The following is a 20,342-nucleotide window of genomic DNA, read 5'->3' as shown; positions in this document are numbered from 1 at the left end:
CGGGCGCCATTTTGTTTATAAAAAAGTAGCACACTATCTGCGGACTTTGCATACCTATATTATTAATATATACAATCATAAGATTCGATTCCAGCAATAAAATTGCTGGTAAATAACTTTTCCTTGTATTTTGCTAATTAGCCCAGAGATAAAAAACAGAAATGAAGAAATCAACTTAAACTGATATTATAAAAAATCTATCACACACGCACTTAACGTAATCAACTTAGTCACACGAACAGAGACCTTGAGGCCTGACAGATTAGTAAAAACTGAATTTTTATGATAACTTTGCAAGGAGTGAATATTTTTCCTTTCAAATCAGACGACTGAGTGGAGTTGCTAGGAATAATCTTTAGAATACGTTTATCCTACAGTCTGTCAGACGGCACCATTTAAGGGTCAAAGTTGGAGATTGTTACTGACATTGTAATTTTATTACTGAGTATTGAAATTATTTATTGCTAAGGCGTGGCTTAGGAAGCAACCTAAAATTTTTATATCGTCTTCTATACAAGTGCAATAATATGCAAATTAGTGCCTTCCCAAATGACGGGACCTCTAGCAGATAATCATGCCTATTGTGTAACTCATTTCGATGATAGAAGTGGCCAAGTCGAATAGAAACTCTACAATCGTAATGTGAATAGAAATCACTTCGACAGCATTTACCCCGTCGAGATGAGATTTCGATTATCGGAATTGTGGTTGACGCAAGCGCATTTTGATTTGTTTTGACGTTTATATTTTATATATAAAAATAATCGATTACTACTTATTTATAATTATTTATAGTATTTGTACCTTTTTTTAGCTGCTTAATTTTTAGTCTGTGGTGTTATTTGTTTAGAGTTTAGAGAATTATATATTTCATTTAGACATGTTGTACGAGTCTTAGAATATAAAAAAACAGGAAGGAGTCTTTCATATATCAACAACACCTTAAATTTCTAGCGGAACCAGCCATCTTGAACGTCTGTGGATGACTCATAAGTTTTTGTCAACGAGGTAGAAGGTGTTTGTGTATTGGATCAGACGTGTGCATAGGCGTACCATCTGGTAAAGCTCCTGTATATGCAATCAATTAACTGAAGTTATTAGTATATTAAAATGTTATTTAACTGACTTTTCAACAAAATATTATATTAATACGTATTTTCTCTTGATCTGTAGCTGTTTGTTTAACATCAAAGATGTAATAAAATCGTTAAGAATTTCTTTTCTTCCCTCTTTCAAAGGTACGTCACTGCAATAGAAAGCAAATCTGACAGCTGATCGCCATTTGCAACCTCCTTCCTGGCTCGTAGTCATTTCGCATTGTACTCCTTCCTGATTTATTTTATATTCTAAGGTACGAGTATGAATTGGACCTAACCTTATTTATTTGCTATTTGGCATCTGAATGTTTCCCATTCACAGTGTTGCCATATTTTGTTCGCTTATTTCTTGTACAATTTCAATGAATGGTATAATGCACAAGAATAGCATACGATAGACTTCTTATGCGTTAATTGATAAATATATTATACCAGTATACTTGTATATTTATCAGTCAACGCTCATAGTCTGAACAAATTATAGAAAAGATGCCATTTTGGAAAAGTTGTTTAGCAGTTATTTCAGCTGGAATCGAATCTTAAAGATTGCATATTATTAGTAATATCGATTTTAAATAATTTATTAATAATAATGAATTAATAACATAAATCTAAATATCTTTGATTTAAAAGCATTTATACTTCTTATCTTCATTTATCTTTTTATTTATCAGTTTATCTTATTTTTTATATCAATTTTAATTAACTTTAATTTAAAACCATTTATCCTCTTTTGAGCTTTTTGCATCCAGTATTTACACAAATATTTTGTTTACTTTTCAAAACTTGAGGATAGTATGAAGAAAGTATGAAAACATTGAGGATATGGCAACGGTGTCATATTTCAAATTTAGATCCAGAACAAACATGTCACAGAACACTAATTTCGCTGGTTAATGCGAGGTTGCCACCACCTCAGAAACGCGTGAAATAGAAGTCAGAGATTTCGATTTAAACTGATTACGATATGAGTTACGGAATATCAATCCAAACATAAAAATGACGCGATAGATATTAAACATTCCGATTTCGGGTAATTACGATTCGACTTGGTCATTTCTATTCGATTTGTTAAAAGTTATAGGGCTGAATATCTAATAATTGTGTTGTTCATCTTACAGTAGTAAGATTTGTTCATTTTTTTGACACCACGATAAATGACAAATTTAACATACTTTATTAATTTAATACACTATCACTTCGTATTAGAGCTAGCGTTGAGCATTTGTCGAATTAAAGAATCTATTAAAATTGGCATATACACTGAGGGCCGAAATAAAGAAGTACATTTTTTAGTTGAAAATAACTTTTTTGTTTTTTGGGCGATCTGATTTCTTTTTGCAGGGCTAATAGCCTAACATGTCCTCAACATGACGCAAATTTGGAAGCAAAAATAACGTACAGGTTCCGACTTTTTTAAAAATTACCGCATTCGCAAAATATCATTTTTTTATTTAAATAATGTTCAGAACATGCCTTCGCCATAAAGTTTTAAAAAAATCCCGAATTTGTAAACTATCATTTCTTACTTAAATTAGGAAATCTTATTCGAGTACTTTTCTAATATGTTCACCAGAACGAAACCCTCTTAACACTAAATTACATCTTTTCCATCGATTTTGCCTCATATTAGCAGTAATTTTTGTTAAATGTCAAGAATTTCTCAAACGCTCAAATATGCCAATTTTACTTAGTAAGCCACGACTGATTAGGTTGCCTGCCATGGAATTTGTTTGATATTTACAGTAGACGCCCTCTTAACCGACCTCCCTTTAACCGACCGTCGGCTTAACCGACCGACCCTACTCCTTTTTGGATGATACTATTTTTAGATTAGAGGTCATACAAGTTTCATAATTTGTCTTGTAAGTGATATTGTTAATTACATATGTATATACACATCGACGTTCCTTTCACTTTATGTTTTGACTTAATTTGTTTGAAAATGAATCGTGACCCATGGGAAAAGTTATAGCGGACGGACTATATGTACATACTACTTTTTTGTTTATAGATCATAAAATATATATATTTTTAATAGAGTTACATATGTAATGTCTTTCTGAGGGTGGCTTTAAAGGTTTTCGGTTTAACCGACTTTTTGATTATCCGACCTATGGACAGGTCCCGTCATGGTCGGTTAAGAGGGTGTCTACTGTATAGTTAAATAAGTAAACTGGCCAATTCATAATGCCACTTTTAAGCAAAGAGGGCAGAATATTAATTAAGTATTACCGTGAAAAATATAATTATGGTGCAAAAAAATTGTAAATGCATTTCCTGAGAAAAATTGGCATATTGGAACGATAGTAAAGTTCTTAAGACATCTAAGGGAAACCCATGGGTCTATTGAACATAAAAGTGGAAGAGGAAGGAAGCGACGCTCAAGAACTGAAGAAAATATTGCTAGAGTAAGGGTTGTTTTAGTAAGAATCATTAAAGAAGATTGCTATCTTAAAGTATTTAAAAAGTTTTCTGTCAAAGACTTACTGCCAATGTAAGAAAAAAACGACTGGAAAGATGTAATTTGCTACTAAGAAGATTCCGATTTCGTGAAGACATTAGAAAAATATGGTTTTCAGATGAAAAAATGTTTTATTTACGGCAATCCTAAAATATCCAAAATAATAGGGTGTATTCTGACGTACAATTTAAGAGAGAAATTTCTCTAGATTGTACACTGTAAATGTACCTCTACCAAATATTGGCTATTAATACAGGAGAGTTCGTTAAGGGGGTCCGAAAAAAAAATTTATCCTTAGAAAAACTCGAAATCGTCAGATTAAGATAAGGTAAGTTAAGTACATGCAAAAGAGTGTATATTTAAAAAAATCTGACGATTTGAGTGAGGCGTAAGGAAATGGGCAAACCACAAAGTTTCACAAAAAAGCGAATATTTGGCGAAATGAACGTCAGATCGAAAAACTAAAAATAGTTGTTCAATATTCTTCAAAAATCTATCGAGTAACACCAAACACGACCCCCTATGGAGAGGGGTTGGGTTGTAAATTTAACCCCGCGATATTTCGCAAAATGAATATCAGATCGAAAAACTGCAAAATACACGTATTCAATATTTTGGAAAAGTCTATCGAATGGCACCAAACACGACCCCCACGGAGGTGGGGTGGGAAGTTACTTTAAAATCTTAAATAGGAGCCCCCAATTTCTATTGCAGATTTGAATTCTTTACGTAAAAATAAGCACTTTTATTCGAGACATTTTTTCGAATTATGGATAGATGGCGCTACAATCAGAAAAACGATTGTTGGAAATGGAAAATTAAATTAAAAAATGGAAAGTCCCCCACTTTGTGGTAAACTAACTTTTTTTGGTTTTAGGACCTACTCTTCAAAACCCAATACATCCCCATAACGCTCGAGTAACTGTAAATTTAGCATACTTTCCTCCCCTACTATAAGTACTCATGAAACTTTCAAACGCAGAAAGATTACATTATTACTGAGGACCTGAAAACTTCTATAATGTTTATTTTAATAAGATACAGGTATGAAAAAGAAGAGAAAATTGAGTATGATTTTTAATTTCAAATATCTCATTAAAAAAACTTTTTGTTTATTCTAACGGACTTTCGGCCCTCGGAATTGATGTAATCTTTCATTCAGCGTTTAAATTTTTCCAAAATACTTATTAGTTTCTCAAGATTCGAAAAAAATGAATGCATTTAAAAAGTATTGATCCGAAATATAGAAAATATCATAATTATTAAAAAAACGTAAATTTTTGTAAAGACAAAATACATATATAAATTTAAGAGTGGATGTAAAGTCAGCCAAATAATTATGAAGCAAAAAATAAATTACGTAGATATTATTTTTTTGCTCTATGCCAGAGAGATTAAAAGAACATTATACGGAAATCGGTAAATTTTTCATAGAGATGTTACAAATTTTCTTGCCTGCCGCGTCGGCCTTTGCGAACAGAGAAAAAGTTATATTAGGAGAGGTGAAACGGGCAGTATAATAAAAGATTCTCCATATTCATATTTCTTCATACCATAGATAGAGAGTAGGAAAAAGAGAACGGAGGTTGACAGAGGTAGCTTAGAATTTCTAGATGAAGGTGCACGGCAGAGCGTAACCTGAAATTACGTTTACAGAGAACATGTACCAGGTGGGTCACTGTAGAAAAGGAGGTGTGTTTTTAGTTTTTCGCAGACACGCCTCCTCACGGGCTTATACACTGTATACTAGGTCTGGATCCCGCGTATGAAAAAAAAAGTTGATTAATATCAAGCTGAAAATTTGTTAATAGCTTAAGAGTGTCTAGTCGGACAAACTTTGATATATGGGAACACTGGAACAGGGGAAGTTTTAATTGTGGAACAGGTTAAAAATTTGGAACGGCCAGACCACGAAAACGGCACATGTATTTTGTCCGACAGAACATACCTAAACTCTCCGAACAGAGATTAAACTCTCATGCAAAAATCAGACTGCTATTTATCACCAAATGGGCGTTTTATTGAGTGGAACATGTAGAATATGTCAAATGACAGGAATTATGACAGGTGATAAATAGCAGTCTGATTTTTGCATCAGAGTTAATCTCTGTTCGGAGAGTTTAAGTCTATTCTGTCGGACAAAATAAATGTGGTCTGACCGTTCCAAATTTTTAACCTGTTCCACAATTAAAACTGCCCCTGTTCCAGTGTTACCATATATCAAAGTTTATCCGACTAGACACCCGTTAGCTATTAACAAATTTTCAGCTTGCTATTATCAACTTTTTTTTCATACGCGGGATCCAGACCTATACCGAAAGCTGAAATTGAAACTGAACAAATAACTTTTAAATCTATGTAGCCTATACAATCGACTATTAAGTAGATAATACTTACTTGATTTTTGGGTGCATCGTGTAATGCCTTAAAGAACTTCGCGACAGTCCCGTGGGCTCGGACGTGCATCCTGAAAGCGGGGGCCATGCATTTCGAAGCTAACGTTATTGCTGAAAGACATCTAGTGCTGATAGGGTTGTTGTCCTGTAGTGCATCCTGGATGTACTCCACGTCGTCGTTGAATTCTTGGAATTCACCAATTTCTTGGATTTGGTGCGCCTTTTTTACATTCCTCACTACTGTATAATACTGAAAATAAAAATATCCTTAATATATGTGCCGTTTTATGCGTGTGTAAAACTAACTATACTACATATGGAGGAATCGAGGAATAGGTCCAGATGCGGTCGTTGCATATGCGGTCAAGGTAATTTTCGTTGCAAAAGCGGTCAATCCAAAATATTTTGGCAGGTAACGTTGCACTTGCGATCAGGGGCTAGATTCCGTGCACTGTAGCTTTCTATCGATGTCAATTGTCGTGAAAATATTTGAATTTTTAGCTTTAATTGAATTATTTTCTAGTTTTGCTAGGTTATACTTTAATTGATGCTGAAGTGACACTTAGTAAAACAAGAAAATATTTGAATTAAAACTAAAAATTCAAATATATTGACATTGATAGAAAGCGATCGGCGTTAGCGATTGTACACAGAATCCCACCCCAGACATTTTACTTAAAAGCTAGAAATGTAAGAAGGTCGTAAATTAGTAACCACCCGAGTCACCCCGAGTTATTAACAGGCCCGGTCGACCCTATTGAAATATTTTAATCCGCTTATCTATATTTCGAACAATAGGTAATGAAAACAGTAATGACTAAGACCGATGCCACATTATGCGTTTTGACCGGATGCGGTGAAAACGCATCCGTTTCCAACGCAACCGGACCGACCTGTCACACTATGCGTTTAGTCTGGTGCGGTTTGTAAGCGCGTACCGATGACTCAAAACGCATCCGTTTCCAACGCAACCGGACCGATCTGTCACACTATGTGTTTTCACCGGATGCGGCGGAAACGCATCCGGTCAAAACGCATAATGTGGCATCGGCCTAAACCACAATAATCCCCTCATTACGGATTTTTGGAAAGTTTGTATTTGCCTAATTATAAAGGTTGGGGAGAATTACAAAAATCTAAATATAAAAACAAATGCATATTATTTGTATATTGTTAGTTTGAGAGATTGTTTAGTGCAGTACCACAGAATATATAACCATACAGAAGCGAATCTTACTGTCGTTTCCATTGATTTTGTGGTGACCGAAATATTTGACCTTGTGCACCAGTTACAGAATAGAACTTGATGTTCTAAGGAATAGACCATTCCAAATTAGGTAATATTTTTTACAAGTAGTTATTAATTAAATATGAAATATAAAATTTAATTATAAAATTAAATAAAATAAAACATATAAATATAAAATTTAACGATAAATAACTGTCACGTCAGTCGCAAAAGTGAGGTTGCACCAGTTACGTTGACACATGAGCATGAAAATTATGTTACCGTTTTCGGCAGGAGTTTCGCTTCTGTGTGGTTATTTATTCTGTGGCACTACGTAACAACTTTTAATAATGGAAAATTTTGAAGTGATTGAAACCACCAAGGGAAAACCTTCTACTCTTCACGCTGGATATCAGTATCGAAAATATAGGAAGAATAAGGAAGATGTTGTAACTTGGGTATGTGTAAAAGAACGTCACCACAACTGTAAAGGGAGGATGAAGACAAAACTGACGGAATTACTCGAAGTCAACCAACACACTTGTGTCCCCGATGTAGCTCTCTTAGAAGTAAAGAAGGCTACGTACATTTCAAAAAAGAGAGCTCGAGAAGAAGACACTCCAACCCCAGACATTTACAGGGAAGAGTTCGAAAAACTATTTACAAAAGGACTCGATTTTGTAAGCGAAATTCCTTTGTATGCCTCACGTAAGTCTACACTTTGTCGTTAAAGACATTTACAAAATGGTGTCGGACCAGAACCAGCGTCGTCTATTGAAATAGATATCCCACTGGAAATGTTGACATTAGAAGGAGGTCAGAGTTTTTTGTGTTTTGACGACACTGAAGAAGGAGAAAGAATTTTATGTTTTTCGACTTCGAAAAGCAAAGGAAACGTTAGCAACAAAAACAGATTTTTTTGTCGACGGTACATTTAAGAGCTCCTCCAAACAGTTTACACAAATATATACCATGCATGTTGATATGGGCAGCACTGACGACGAAACAAGAATTGTTCCTGTGTTGTATGCGCTTCTACCAAACAAAAAAATGAAAACGTATAGAAGGCTGTTTACAATACTGACAAAAATACTAGGCGGATGGAAACCAACAACAGTGACGCTTGATTTTGAAGATGCTGTTATTCAAGCTATCAAAACTGTTTTCCCAGATGTTAGACTGCATGGATGCAACTACCATTTTAATCAGTCGCTTTGGAGGAACATTCAGTCGATCGGACTGACAACACAATACATTAACGACGATAACGTTAGACTTCATTTAAGAATGTGTTCTGCATTGGCATACTTACCTTTGGAGCAAATAGAAGACGGGTGGCTAATTATTCAACCTGATTCTCCGGAAGATGAAAATTTGACAAAATTTTATTACTTCCTTAACGAATGGCTAGAAAATCCAGTGATTATCATGAATATGTGGAACTGCCATGGCCTCCGACACCGAACAAATAATGCCGTGGAAGGATGGAACAACCGGTTAAACAGAATGTTAAAGAAACCTCATCCAAACATATACATTCTCATAAAAAATTTAAGAAAAGAAGCAGAATATTTCGATTTCATATTAAATAGAATGGACTTAAACCTAGAAAATAAGAAACGAAAGAAAATGTATATTCAACTGGATAATAGGATAAAGAGTGCAACAGAACTATTGCAGCGCTCTTGTGATATAAAATCATTTTTGGTGTCCGTGGCAAATATTCAAAAATTTCACTAAAAAAACATTAGTAAAATGAGGTGGCTTTATGACAGTCAGGTGAATTTGTGACAGTATGTAGTACCCCCACTAAATCCAATATAGAGTCCATAGTTACCCATTGAACGTGCCGCAGTTGTTTTCAATGGCCTTGTAAGGATCGTGTGTGTTGATTATTGGCCATAGTAAAGTTTTTAAAGCAGGTAACTAGATCGTGTGTGTAATTAAAATAAAAGTAGGTATTTTAGAATTTTTACTTTGTTGGTATACTTTCATTTGTAGAGCTCCAACTGTTTCATGTAGCCAGAATTTATAATATGTTCAAAATACGTCATAGCTTAGGTTATGTTGTCATGCATATATTGTCTCAATATTCCAACTAATAAACCAGTGGCGTCACCTTAAATTAGAGTTCGACAAAACATGAGATGACTTTGTGACACAATAGTTGTTGTTGGTGAGATTGTGACATTGTTATTTTACATTTTATTATTATTTTTTAGGTTAATAGCAATGCCCCGAAAATACCAGAGGCTACCGGGAACAGAGTGTCAAATAAAATTGCCACCACTGTGGGAGAGAAAGATGCCGCCGCTGTGGAAGAAGAAGCTGCCACGATTGTGGAAGAAGAAGATGCCACCACTGTGGGGGAGAAAGATGCCGCCGCTGTGAAAGAAGACGATGCTACGACTGTGGAAGAAGAAGATGCCATCACTGTGGAAGAAGAAGATGCCACCACTGTGGGAGAGGAAGATGCCGCCGCTGTGGAAGAAGACGATGCCATGAATGTGGAAGAAGATACCACCACTGTGGTAGAGAAAGATGCCACCGCTGTGGATGAAGAAAATGCCACCACTGTAGGAAAGAAAGAAGTTTTATGCGGCTTACATCCAGAATCCGGAATCCGCTCTGGCAAAGGGAGAAGAAAATTAGCCAAATATAGGGGACTACGTCATTATCCAATACGAGGGGTCTATGTTTCCAGGAATGGTCCACTGAAGTGGAAAAGCAAGGTGTGAATGTTAGCGCCATGGAAAAATGTGGAAGATTTTGGAAGTGGCTAGACTGGGAAGACCAGTTTATGTACGAATTTTCTGATGCTGTATAAGCCAAAATAAATTCACTCGTCCAAATTTCTCGAAAAGCAATTTTTCAAGTGCCTGAAATAGACATTTATGTGAATAATTAGAATTATTACCGATTCAAAATTATTTATTTAACTTCTTTTATTTATTATTTGTGGTTAATAACATTTGTTTTTATTATTAATAAAGCTTTCTGTTCAGCTGGTGGGGTGATTTTATGACAGACCAACTACATATGCTCACATGCATATGGGCGGCTTTGTGATAGATCTAATATTCAGATTATAATTACAGGCGATCTCTGTCACATTTCCGACCCATTAAAACTCCGACTTTAGACTTGTATGCAGAATTTACGTTGTCACAATGTCACCCCAATTAAAGGGGCGAGATTGTGACAAATATTTTTGTAAATTGTTGTATTGTTTGTAAATTTTTCCCAGTGAAATCCAGCTAAATTAGAAGTTAAAAGGTATAAGTTTCTTAAGTAAATTTTGGAATGTAATAATTCCATAAAAAATATCTTAAAATTTACAAAAACTCCTGAATCTGTCACAAAGTGACCTCGTTTTACGGTAAAATAAAAAAATTACAAAAAAAACAAATATAAAGAACAGAAAAAATAGATAAAAAAGAAAAAAAAAAACAAAAAAAAATTAAACATGCCTATGATTCATCATAGCCAGTCCTAAGCCTGGATAAAATGTGAAGGATTTTTTTAAATGTTTGTACTTAACTAACACACATTAAATATAAAAAGACATGAAAGCATCTTAGGGAAGGAACTCCCATTTTTAAATTTATAATACTTTTTAACATTTGACACAAACAGTAAGGTAGCCAATTTATATAGAAATAATCAACAATTCGCTAATATTTTATTTATGTGACACTAAGGTTTATTAAATCAACTATCTTCATTTTTTTTAATTAGTGCACATAATCTCACTAAACTCTCAAAAGAAGCAAGTTTTTTTTATATCAAAATACTTTTTGGCGTAATAAAATTATTAGTAAGCATTTTCTCCTCTTATCAACGTCTATGGTAAATATTATTTAAATCTTACAAAAATTTGGTTATAGAAATATTCATGTGATAGTGGTAGAAAAACGTAAAAATATTATTTGTTTATTAGGCAATGACCGCACATACAACGATAAAATCAACAGATTTTTGTATGACCGCAAATGCAACGATAATAGCCGTGATCGCAAATGCTACGACCGCATCTACAACGGCACCAATATGGAAATAATATGGTTTATATACTGTGGATATCGAGGATATAAACAGGGACTAGAAAGACTTCAAATGAGATGAGGCTGAGAAGCACGGACCATCAAACATTGACCCCTCCATTGCTCTTTGTGCCACTTGTATTTTATTGATTACTTCTCTGGAAAAGGTCAATGTTTCTGCTCCATAGTTTAGAACTGGAGGTACACAATGATCAAAGACCTTCTTTTTCAAGCACATGGGAATACCTGATCTAAAGACTTCCCTCAGTTTTTCATACGCTGCCCATGTTAGCCCTGTTCTCCTGTTTCAACTCTGTCGTTTGAATATCTCCTCAATATAGACTCCCTCTTATTTGTAAATTAATTTAAGTTGGTTAGGGCCATGAATGAGGAGTATACCTACTGGTCAATTAAATGTTTCCACTTCTACATATGTATGTATGTATGTATGTGCGTGCATAAGTATTATATGTGCGCACATGTACCTAATGTATTATGTAATGCAATGTATTATATTTGGAATATTGTAGCAAACAGTAATTTCTTATCTATCGTGGCTGAATGGATCAAGTAATCCAAAGCCAATAAGGAAGAAAAAAAAATAGACTCCCTCCGCAAGGACAATATGGATAGCAAAAGACACTAGATAGAGACTAGTGAACAAGAAAAGGTCTATATTCGAAATTTAATAAAGTAAGACACAACATAGAAATAGATAATTAAGTTTAATAATGTTGACAGAACAATTCGCTACGTTAGAACTGTCCAAAAAAACAACAATTATTTGCCGGATCCACTTAAAGAAAAAACAGTCGATTCCTTCATAGACATGATAATTTATAAAAATTCAGTGTCAAATAACTTACCCCCTTATTATTTCTGGTACACTTAACACTAGTAACTTCCTCTTCATCTACTTCTTTCACCACTCTCTGTAAAGACTCTTCTTTAAAGTCGAAGTCCTCCTCGACTTTTCCTTCTGGATTTGACGAACTCTCTCCTTCGGCCTCTTCCTTTTCTTCTTCTTTAGAAGGCTCTTTATTATCGTCCGTCCACTTATGTTTATAGAGGGCACGACGTTTTTTACTTACGCCGTCGTCTACAAGGGTGCGGCTTTTGAAGATGCTTCCCTTTTTTTTGGAGATGACAAGCTTGACTGGCGGCGTAGGGTCCGGAGGTTTCTCTAGAATTTTGTCGAGTATTTCTGACTTGTGCTCTTCTATGGTATTAATCTGCAAAAAATTACGAAATTAAGCTCATATTAAAACAATGTAGGTTTTGAACAGTAAATGTCTTATAATCGAATTCCACTTCCACAGACTGAAATTTTAACTACAATGAAATGACAATAGGGAACTTGCATAAAATTTTAAATTCGAAAAAAATGTTATAAATCACAACAGAACATAATTTAAAACATGTATCAAAGATAAAAAAGTTTTGTTTGTCTTTCGTTTGGCCCCTAAAGACGATTAAAAATTCAAATTATACCAGCCAGCCCAAAACGCGTCGTGACGTCATCCGGTTATATGTACATTCTGAACCAACAAAGTAAACAAAATTGTATATAATTTTAAATTAGACATTATAGACGTCAGTAGAAAATACAGTTATGTACGTTACAAGTGTTTTGATCGTTTGAACTATTCATAGAAAATTTATACTTTTACAAAATGGTTTTATTTTCCATAGTAAACCTTCTTTCCTTTCCTTCAATAACTATATCAAACTCCAATCTCAACAAACTGGTATATATTATTACAATGACATACGATAAATGTCAGAATATAAATATTTTTCCTCTATTCCACGACGACGAGCTGGCCAAATACCCAAGTCGGTGGAGGCCAATAAACTAAATAAGAAGAAGAAGAATATACGTAAATACAACCATAAACGGAACCATATAGTTAAACTATGTGACGTCACGGGTCGTTTGAACTATTTTAAAATACACAAGACTTTAAATTTGTACTTCTAAGTTATTATGAGTTTTTGAAGCGTGAAATTTTGGAAATTTCATTTTTATACAAAACTGAACATTATTATGTAATAAAAAAATGTGCAAGTTCCCTATTATTGTCACTTGGAATTTAAAACTGTTTGTGTGGAATTTTGCAACCTTCAATAACTAAATTTAATTAAATTTGTAGATTGCTGACCTCTCACCTTCTACTATACCGAAGTAGTGTATTCACGTAGCCTCACAAAATCTTAATATAATCTTTTTTTGAAGTAGCCTTTTTAGTTGATAATAAGATCAAGAAGTTTTTCTTACATTTTAAAGCGGTAAATGAGAGACTATGGAAACTAAGAAAGAAAGTCATATTTTGGTCTCCTGATTATCAACATCCACATCTTAACAGAAGGATACGATATGGGAATAAAAGGGGATTCTAGGAACAATATACTAGGTAAGATTTAGTGCAAAACAATCGACTTAAAAGCGAGATTTGGGATTACACATCCTGTTTCAATGTAAGAAGTATGAAAATAAAAATAACTACAGTCCGTACAATATAGACACCGTTGCACGTCATAGCACGTGACGTCACATAATACCAACACGAAATATTTCAAGTCGTAGGTCTGTCCCTTTTTAGAATCGTTTAGCCGAGTACACTGGAATTACAGCCACTAGACATATTTTATTATATACGCGTAGAAATAATACTTGAAGATTTCTATTAATGTAAATTTAAAGAAACATACCCTAACATGTTTCATTTAATTTTTATAAGTGTAATATAAAGGGTTTTTATAAAGCATACTTGTTCGGATTACACTCTAACTGAATTCGAACAAAGTAGACATTTTGGCATAAATTGGTAACATTTATTTGACAGTTGCGGTGTTGACACTTCAGATTTGTTGTTATTCTTTACTATAAATATTTGTTTAATCAGATTTATTATTTTTATTACTTACTTTAACGTAAGATTATAACTTAATTCTTGTTTTCTATTTCTAATTTTTTTTATTTATTTACATTAAATATTAATTTGTTGTTGTATAATAATCCACTGACGCAATAATTATGTGATATATTTGATTTAAAATGACTTTAAGAATTTTTTGCAATTGGGCAACAATGTCAACTTAGATCTCTGATGTAGATAATGACATGCAACGGTATCTATATTGTACCGACTGTGTGTAATGTGCAAACGATAAGTATATTATTGAGCTTATAAAAACTCTTACTGCTTAGCATTATTTGGAGGACGCAATATTAAAAGATATGCAACACGAACAGAGTTTCCTAAATATTCATCATTGGATCGAACGCAAGAAAGGTTTGATCAGCGAAATCATCAATAATAATTATTCAGTATTTGATCTTACCAACCCGACTACTAATTATTACACTTTCCAAATGATTTCGCATGGATTGAACTTGTAATAAATTCTTGAGACCTTGCTTCCCAATCATCATTAAGAGCAACTCTCACAATATGGCATTACCCTGCATTAAAATAAAGGCATCACCAATAAATTCCGACTATGGAACCACGTGTTCCTCCAAAATATTTCTGATGTAACGATCCGTCGTTAAACCTCTTCCACGTCCTCCACCAGCCACAAAAATCAACTCAGTTTTCCCATCCATGGAAATGCCTGACCAAAACATACAAGGACCGCCTCCATATGAGAGTTTCTCGTATACAACATTGAACAAACCACTCTCGTGGCCTTCTATAGACTCGACGCCTCTTGTAGTTACCGTGTAGGCAAATCATATCTTCGTCGGAGAATAATATTTGACTCCATTGATAGTCGTCCCAATCCAGATGTTTGCGAGCAAATTTTTATCGCCTTTGCTTCTGCGCTGCAATTAGCTTGGGATCCGCAGATGCCTTCCAATGGTGACCTGCAGCCAACCTGACCCTTTATGGTATCAGGTTGGCTGCCTTCAGTCTCCTTATGACTATACAAACGCTGGTAACTACACCTGGTACCTCTTTAAGCTCTTCTTTAAGATTAGCACCAGCACCAGCTAAATGTCGATTTCTCGGGGATTTCGATACTAGAAATCGATCATATCCCTCCGTTGTTATTCGTTTATGGCCTCCTCCTTGTCGGCGGACATAATCGCCATTATCCTCCTTGGTACCGGCGATACACTCGGAATACAGCTGATTTGCTTAAAAGTCGATTTGCTGCGGCCCTCTGGCTCAGGCATCTTATCAATAATGCCCTCTTGAGCTGCTTTGACGGACGCGGTATTCATTTGTAATGCACTTGCGAACTTCGTGTAAGTGGATGATGTATAAGTGGGTGATGTATGTAAATGCTGGAAGACCTCCGAAATCTAGGTATACCAAAAAATATATCAGCCTCATAAAAATGACGTTGCAGGGTTCAAAAGCCGCAATTAGAGTAGATGGAGAACTGTCTCCCCTATTTGGCATCAACAGTTCTTGAAGCAGTCATCAGAAAAACCAATGTAACCGGCCATATAAACACCAAAACATTACGAATTACTGCATACGCAGACGATGTCGCCATTATTAGTAGAAGCAAGACACGACTAATGGAGACGTTCAAGGAAATTGATCCTGAAGCACAAAAAAGAGTGCTTAAAATAAACGAAACAAAAACTAAGTACATGACTATCAAAAGAACACCTGAGTTTGAAAATAATTTAACAATAGACAACTATACTATTGAACGTGTGGATGGAGTTTGAAAATAATTTAACAATAGACAACTATACTATTGAACGTGTGGATGCCTTCACATATCTCTGCACAGAAATAAATCAGAAGAATTCCGTAAATAGCGAAATTAATGCACGTATTTCCAGTGGAAATCGTACATACTATGCTAATAAAAGATTGATGACATCGAAATTATTAGACAAAAGAACCAAAATGACTATCTCCAGAACTTTGATTAGACTCGTAGTAACCTATGGTTGTGAAACCTGGGTAATGACGAAAAAAGATGAAGCCCAACTCAGGACATTCGAGAGAAAGATACTGAGAAAAGTATATGGCCCGGTGCAAGAGGAAGACGGCACATGGAGAATCAGGAGAAACGACGAGGTTAATGAACTGAACTGTCAAAGGGTATGACATTCATTGTAAGATTTATGAGAAGTCAAAGACTGTTATGGCTGGGACATGTTCAGCGACAAGAAGACATGAAAACGACAAAGAAGATGTTACAGTGGAAGCCGGTAGGAAGGCGGAAAAAAGGAAGGCCCAGGACGAGATGGTTGGATGACGTGGAAGACGACCTGAAAACCATGAATATAAGACAATGGAGGAGAAGGGCCCAAGAGAATCCATCCAAGGGTCCATCTGAACATCCAAGGACATAGCCAGACAGGCAAAGATCCATCCAGGGTTATGATGCCAACAGAAGAAGAAAAAGGATGATGTATTAGTGGGTTGCTAAGGCAATTTTTTTTTCTAAGTTATTGGCACTGACAACGCCAAAACGCCAGGGCCTCGATTTTTGACCCTTCGCTTCGTTATCGAACGTATTCGCTTCGTGTACTAAACAGATACAAAGCATATACGTTCGATAACGAAGCGAAGGGTCAAAAATCGAGGCCCAGTCATGTTACCTTATAGTTTTATCAAGCAATGCCTGTATTATCATACATGATATATTGGAATACATACAATCATTTTTATTTAGTTCCATTAATTTTATTAAGATTTTCTGTTTTATAATATTTTTATTTATTGTTTGTTTTGTTTTTTGCTATGGCAATTGATGCGTACGGTGTTAACCGAAACATGTCGGTGTGTGTCGATTTCAATGAGTCAAATTCTGACCTACTCTCTACGTTGTATTCTTTATTTGTAAAATGTCATCCGATTCACCCAAAACAAGACTTTTTTAAAACTCAATAATGAGGTTAATGATTGTACACTAAATATTTTTAAATTTACACCTTTTAGATTGAAACAGGAGCAGACGTGCTTGAATACATAATCCATATTTCTGTAACTGAGTCGTCGACGATAATACTCTCCCACTCTGACTTATTTAAAGATCTCGTAGTCTCATTTTTCCCTACGAGAATTGGTGACTAGGCCATTGCCCAATCCTTCTCCTTCACTCGGACTTGGAACCAGTAGTGTCATCGTGAGTTATTATCCAGTAAATCATCGTGAGCTATGAGTAATTTACCAACGAATGATAAAGTCAGAGTCACTCATTTAAAGTCAGTCAAAAATTAATTTTATGCAATACGCAAATCAAAATAAGCGGTACGCTACCTGGTGAGCATAGGAGTAACTAAAGATATTGACATTGTTCTTCCATTTTGCTTTGAGTTTGTGTGTTTGTATAAAAATATTTACGTCTTAAAAGTAATTTGATAAGAATGAGTCGTTGAAATCGGTATTGTTTTCAAATAGGCTTATAGGTATTGCTTCAAATATCGAATTGAAATTCACTTTTTATTACAAAATATTAAAACATAAACTAAAAAGTTGTGGAACAATTTTTGGGTTCCATAATTTACATAGTGGAAATGTTCCATAAGTCTCGTATCATAATATGTATCACAACAAATATTCTGAATGGTTATATCAATCATTGTTACAGCCAATGAAGAAAGAATCTTGATGAAACAATAAAGCGCACAAAATGGGCGAACATGTTACTTTCGAAAAGGCAGAAAAATGAAAGCAATTGTATTGGACGTCGTTCATGAATCCCTAATAATAAAGCCGGCCACTCACGATACTGCGGTGTCGTTTCGACAAGATCATCATATCAATTCTGCAGTACTGCAGCACAGAAACCAGTTTCTCTGTGGTAAAATTGTAACAATTTTGTTGGATGCACGGTCACACACGATCAAAATTTTTGTCAATTAGTCGAATTCGACAAAATTGAACCACGCCGCAGTATCGTGAGTGGCCGGCTTAATATGAACACTATCGATTCTGCTGCAGCAATCAAGGTTGACAGGCTTAAACCACATGCTTGAAACCATGGTTTAAACCAACTGTTTTTTTTTAAGAACAAACGTTTGGGCTAGTGAATAGTCCAAGTAATGAAGCTTAAAATAGAACAAAACCTCGCAATTTTTACAGAATGCTTTTACAGATTTGCTTGAAAATTTGAGAATAAGTAGTGGATAGTCCAAGGATCAAAATCTATATGATGCCGAAAGGCGCTTTTACCACGGGGGTGGTTGCCATCCCATCTCGGGGGTGGACATTTTTTATTATATTTTGACCGCAAAAGTTGGTAAAAACATTCATTCTAAGCAAAAAACGTTCTTTACATTTTTTTGATAAAATTAACTGTTTTCGATTTATTCGCTATCGAAAGTGTTAGTTTTATATCAGAAAAATCAATGTTTTTAATAAGTTTTCTGCTAATAATTCCAAAGGTTATCGTTTTATCAAAACAACTTTACAAAACAAAAATGTACCTTTTAAAAAAATACACAAAACCGTTTCTTTATGACCAATAGTAATCAAGCTATACTTTATTATATGTTAGCTCTTCTTCGCCAAAAGCTAAATATTGTAGTTTCAAAGTCAAAAGACGGGAAAACTATTCATTTTTCGAGGATAACTTGTTCAAACTAATTTAAAGTATTTAAAAATATCTATCCCCAGAAATAAAAAAAGTCTCTAGCTCAAAAATTAGGTGACTTATAATGAATAGAATGCCAGTCCCTATTTTTTCAGCGAAAAAGTGATCGGAAGCAACCTCTTAATCACCACCCTAATTAAAATTAGTCATTGACCTTATTTGGTCTTCTTTATTTATGTATTATTAATAGGTTCTAGAAGTTTGACTGACTATTTAAAAAAAATGGAGTTAAAAGCGAATAACGAATTTTTGTAGTTTAGAAAAAGATGGCCTTTTCTTCAGAATAGAAAGATTAGCATCAGAGATACGAAAAAATGTTTAAATATAAAATTGTAGCTTATTTAATTCCCAAGAACCTCGTTTGCAAATTTTTTTCTACGGCAAAAATTGAGTGAGCTATTGATAATTAAGATTTGAAATAACATGTAAAAGCCACCTTTACCAACCCTTTCAAAGTCATCTCTTTTTGCGACTGAGGATTTTAAAAAGGTTTAATATTAATAGGCTTAAATATCTTATAAAAACCTACAAAATTATTTTTTACAAACCTTTCCAAGATAAAAAATAAAAAAAGTTACGGTTAAAAAATCAATATATTAAAAAAAGAGAGAAATCCAATTGGAAGCATAATAATGTAAGTTAGCGGTGTTTTTAGTCATTGGCCTTATTTATTCTTCTTTATTCATGTATTATTAATCGATTCCAGAAGTTTGATTGGGTTAGAATGACTAGATTTAAAAAAACTGGAGTTAAAAGCGAATAACGAATTTTTGTAGTTTGGTAAAAAAAGCCATTTTCTTCAGAATAGAAAGATTAGCATTAGAGATACGAAAAAATGTTTAAATATGAAATTGTAGGTTATTTAATTCACAAGAACTTGGTTTAAAAAAATTTTTTCTACGGCAAAAATTGAGTAAATGAGTATTATTAAAAAACATTGATTTTTTCGATAGAAAACTAACACTTTCGATAGCGAATAAATCGAAAACTATTAATTTATTCAAAAAAATGTATAGAACATTTTTTGCTTAGAATGAATGTTTTTATCAACTTTTGTGGTCAAAATATAATAAAAAATTTCCACCTCCCGAGATGGGGTGGCAACCACCCCATGGTAAAAGCGCATTTCGGCGTCCTATAGATTTTGATCCTTGGGCTATCCACTACTTAATCTCAAATTTTCAAGAAAATCGATCCATTCTGTAAAAATTGCGAGGTGAAAAGCTTCGGTTCCTGGACTAGAAGTTGAAACTTCGAAAAACACAATTCAAATCGGCTTATTATTATTAAACTTATTAACCTATTAAACTTATTACCAACGAATTATTTCTATTAAAAATTATTTCAACAAATACAAAACTCATGCAAAACCATTGTAAAACTCCAACAACCTATGTCAATATTTAAAGTTCTACAATTGCTCGCTTTGGCGCTGCATTCTTATTTTCAGTTGCCTCTAGCAATTTCGTTAAAAGAGTTCACTGCATGTTCAGTCAAACCAGTTGATATTCTTCCTCAGCATATAAATGCGTTTTTCTTGAG

General features: G+C 34.2%; 1 protein-coding gene across 4 annotated transcripts in view; it reads right to left on the bottom strand.

Annotated features, from left to right (window-relative positions):
• The window catches only part of LOC126884530 (protein wings apart-like), a 163,707-nt gene that overhangs the window by 71,417 nt on the left and 71,948 nt on the right, over positions 1 to 20,342 (bottom strand). For all 4 annotated transcript variants that reach the window (XM_050650476.1, XM_050650477.1, XM_050650478.1 and 1 more), the window contains 2 exons: positions 12,095 to 12,460; positions 5,959 to 6,207 (listed from right to left, as the gene is read on the bottom strand). In XM_050650476.1, the coding sequence (XP_050506433.1) occupies positions 5,959 to 6,207; positions 12,095 to 12,460 (615 nt within the window). The remainder of the gene's footprint in view (positions 1 to 5,958; positions 6,208 to 12,094; positions 12,461 to 20,342) is intronic.

The sequence above is a fragment of the Diabrotica virgifera genome, chromosome 5, assembly GCF_917563875.1.
Source record: "Diabrotica virgifera virgifera chromosome 5, PGI_DIABVI_V3a".
Classification (NCBI taxonomy): Eukaryota; Metazoa; Arthropoda; class Insecta; order Coleoptera; family Chrysomelidae; genus Diabrotica; species Diabrotica virgifera.
This window is presented reverse-complemented; position numbering and strand designations above follow the sequence as displayed.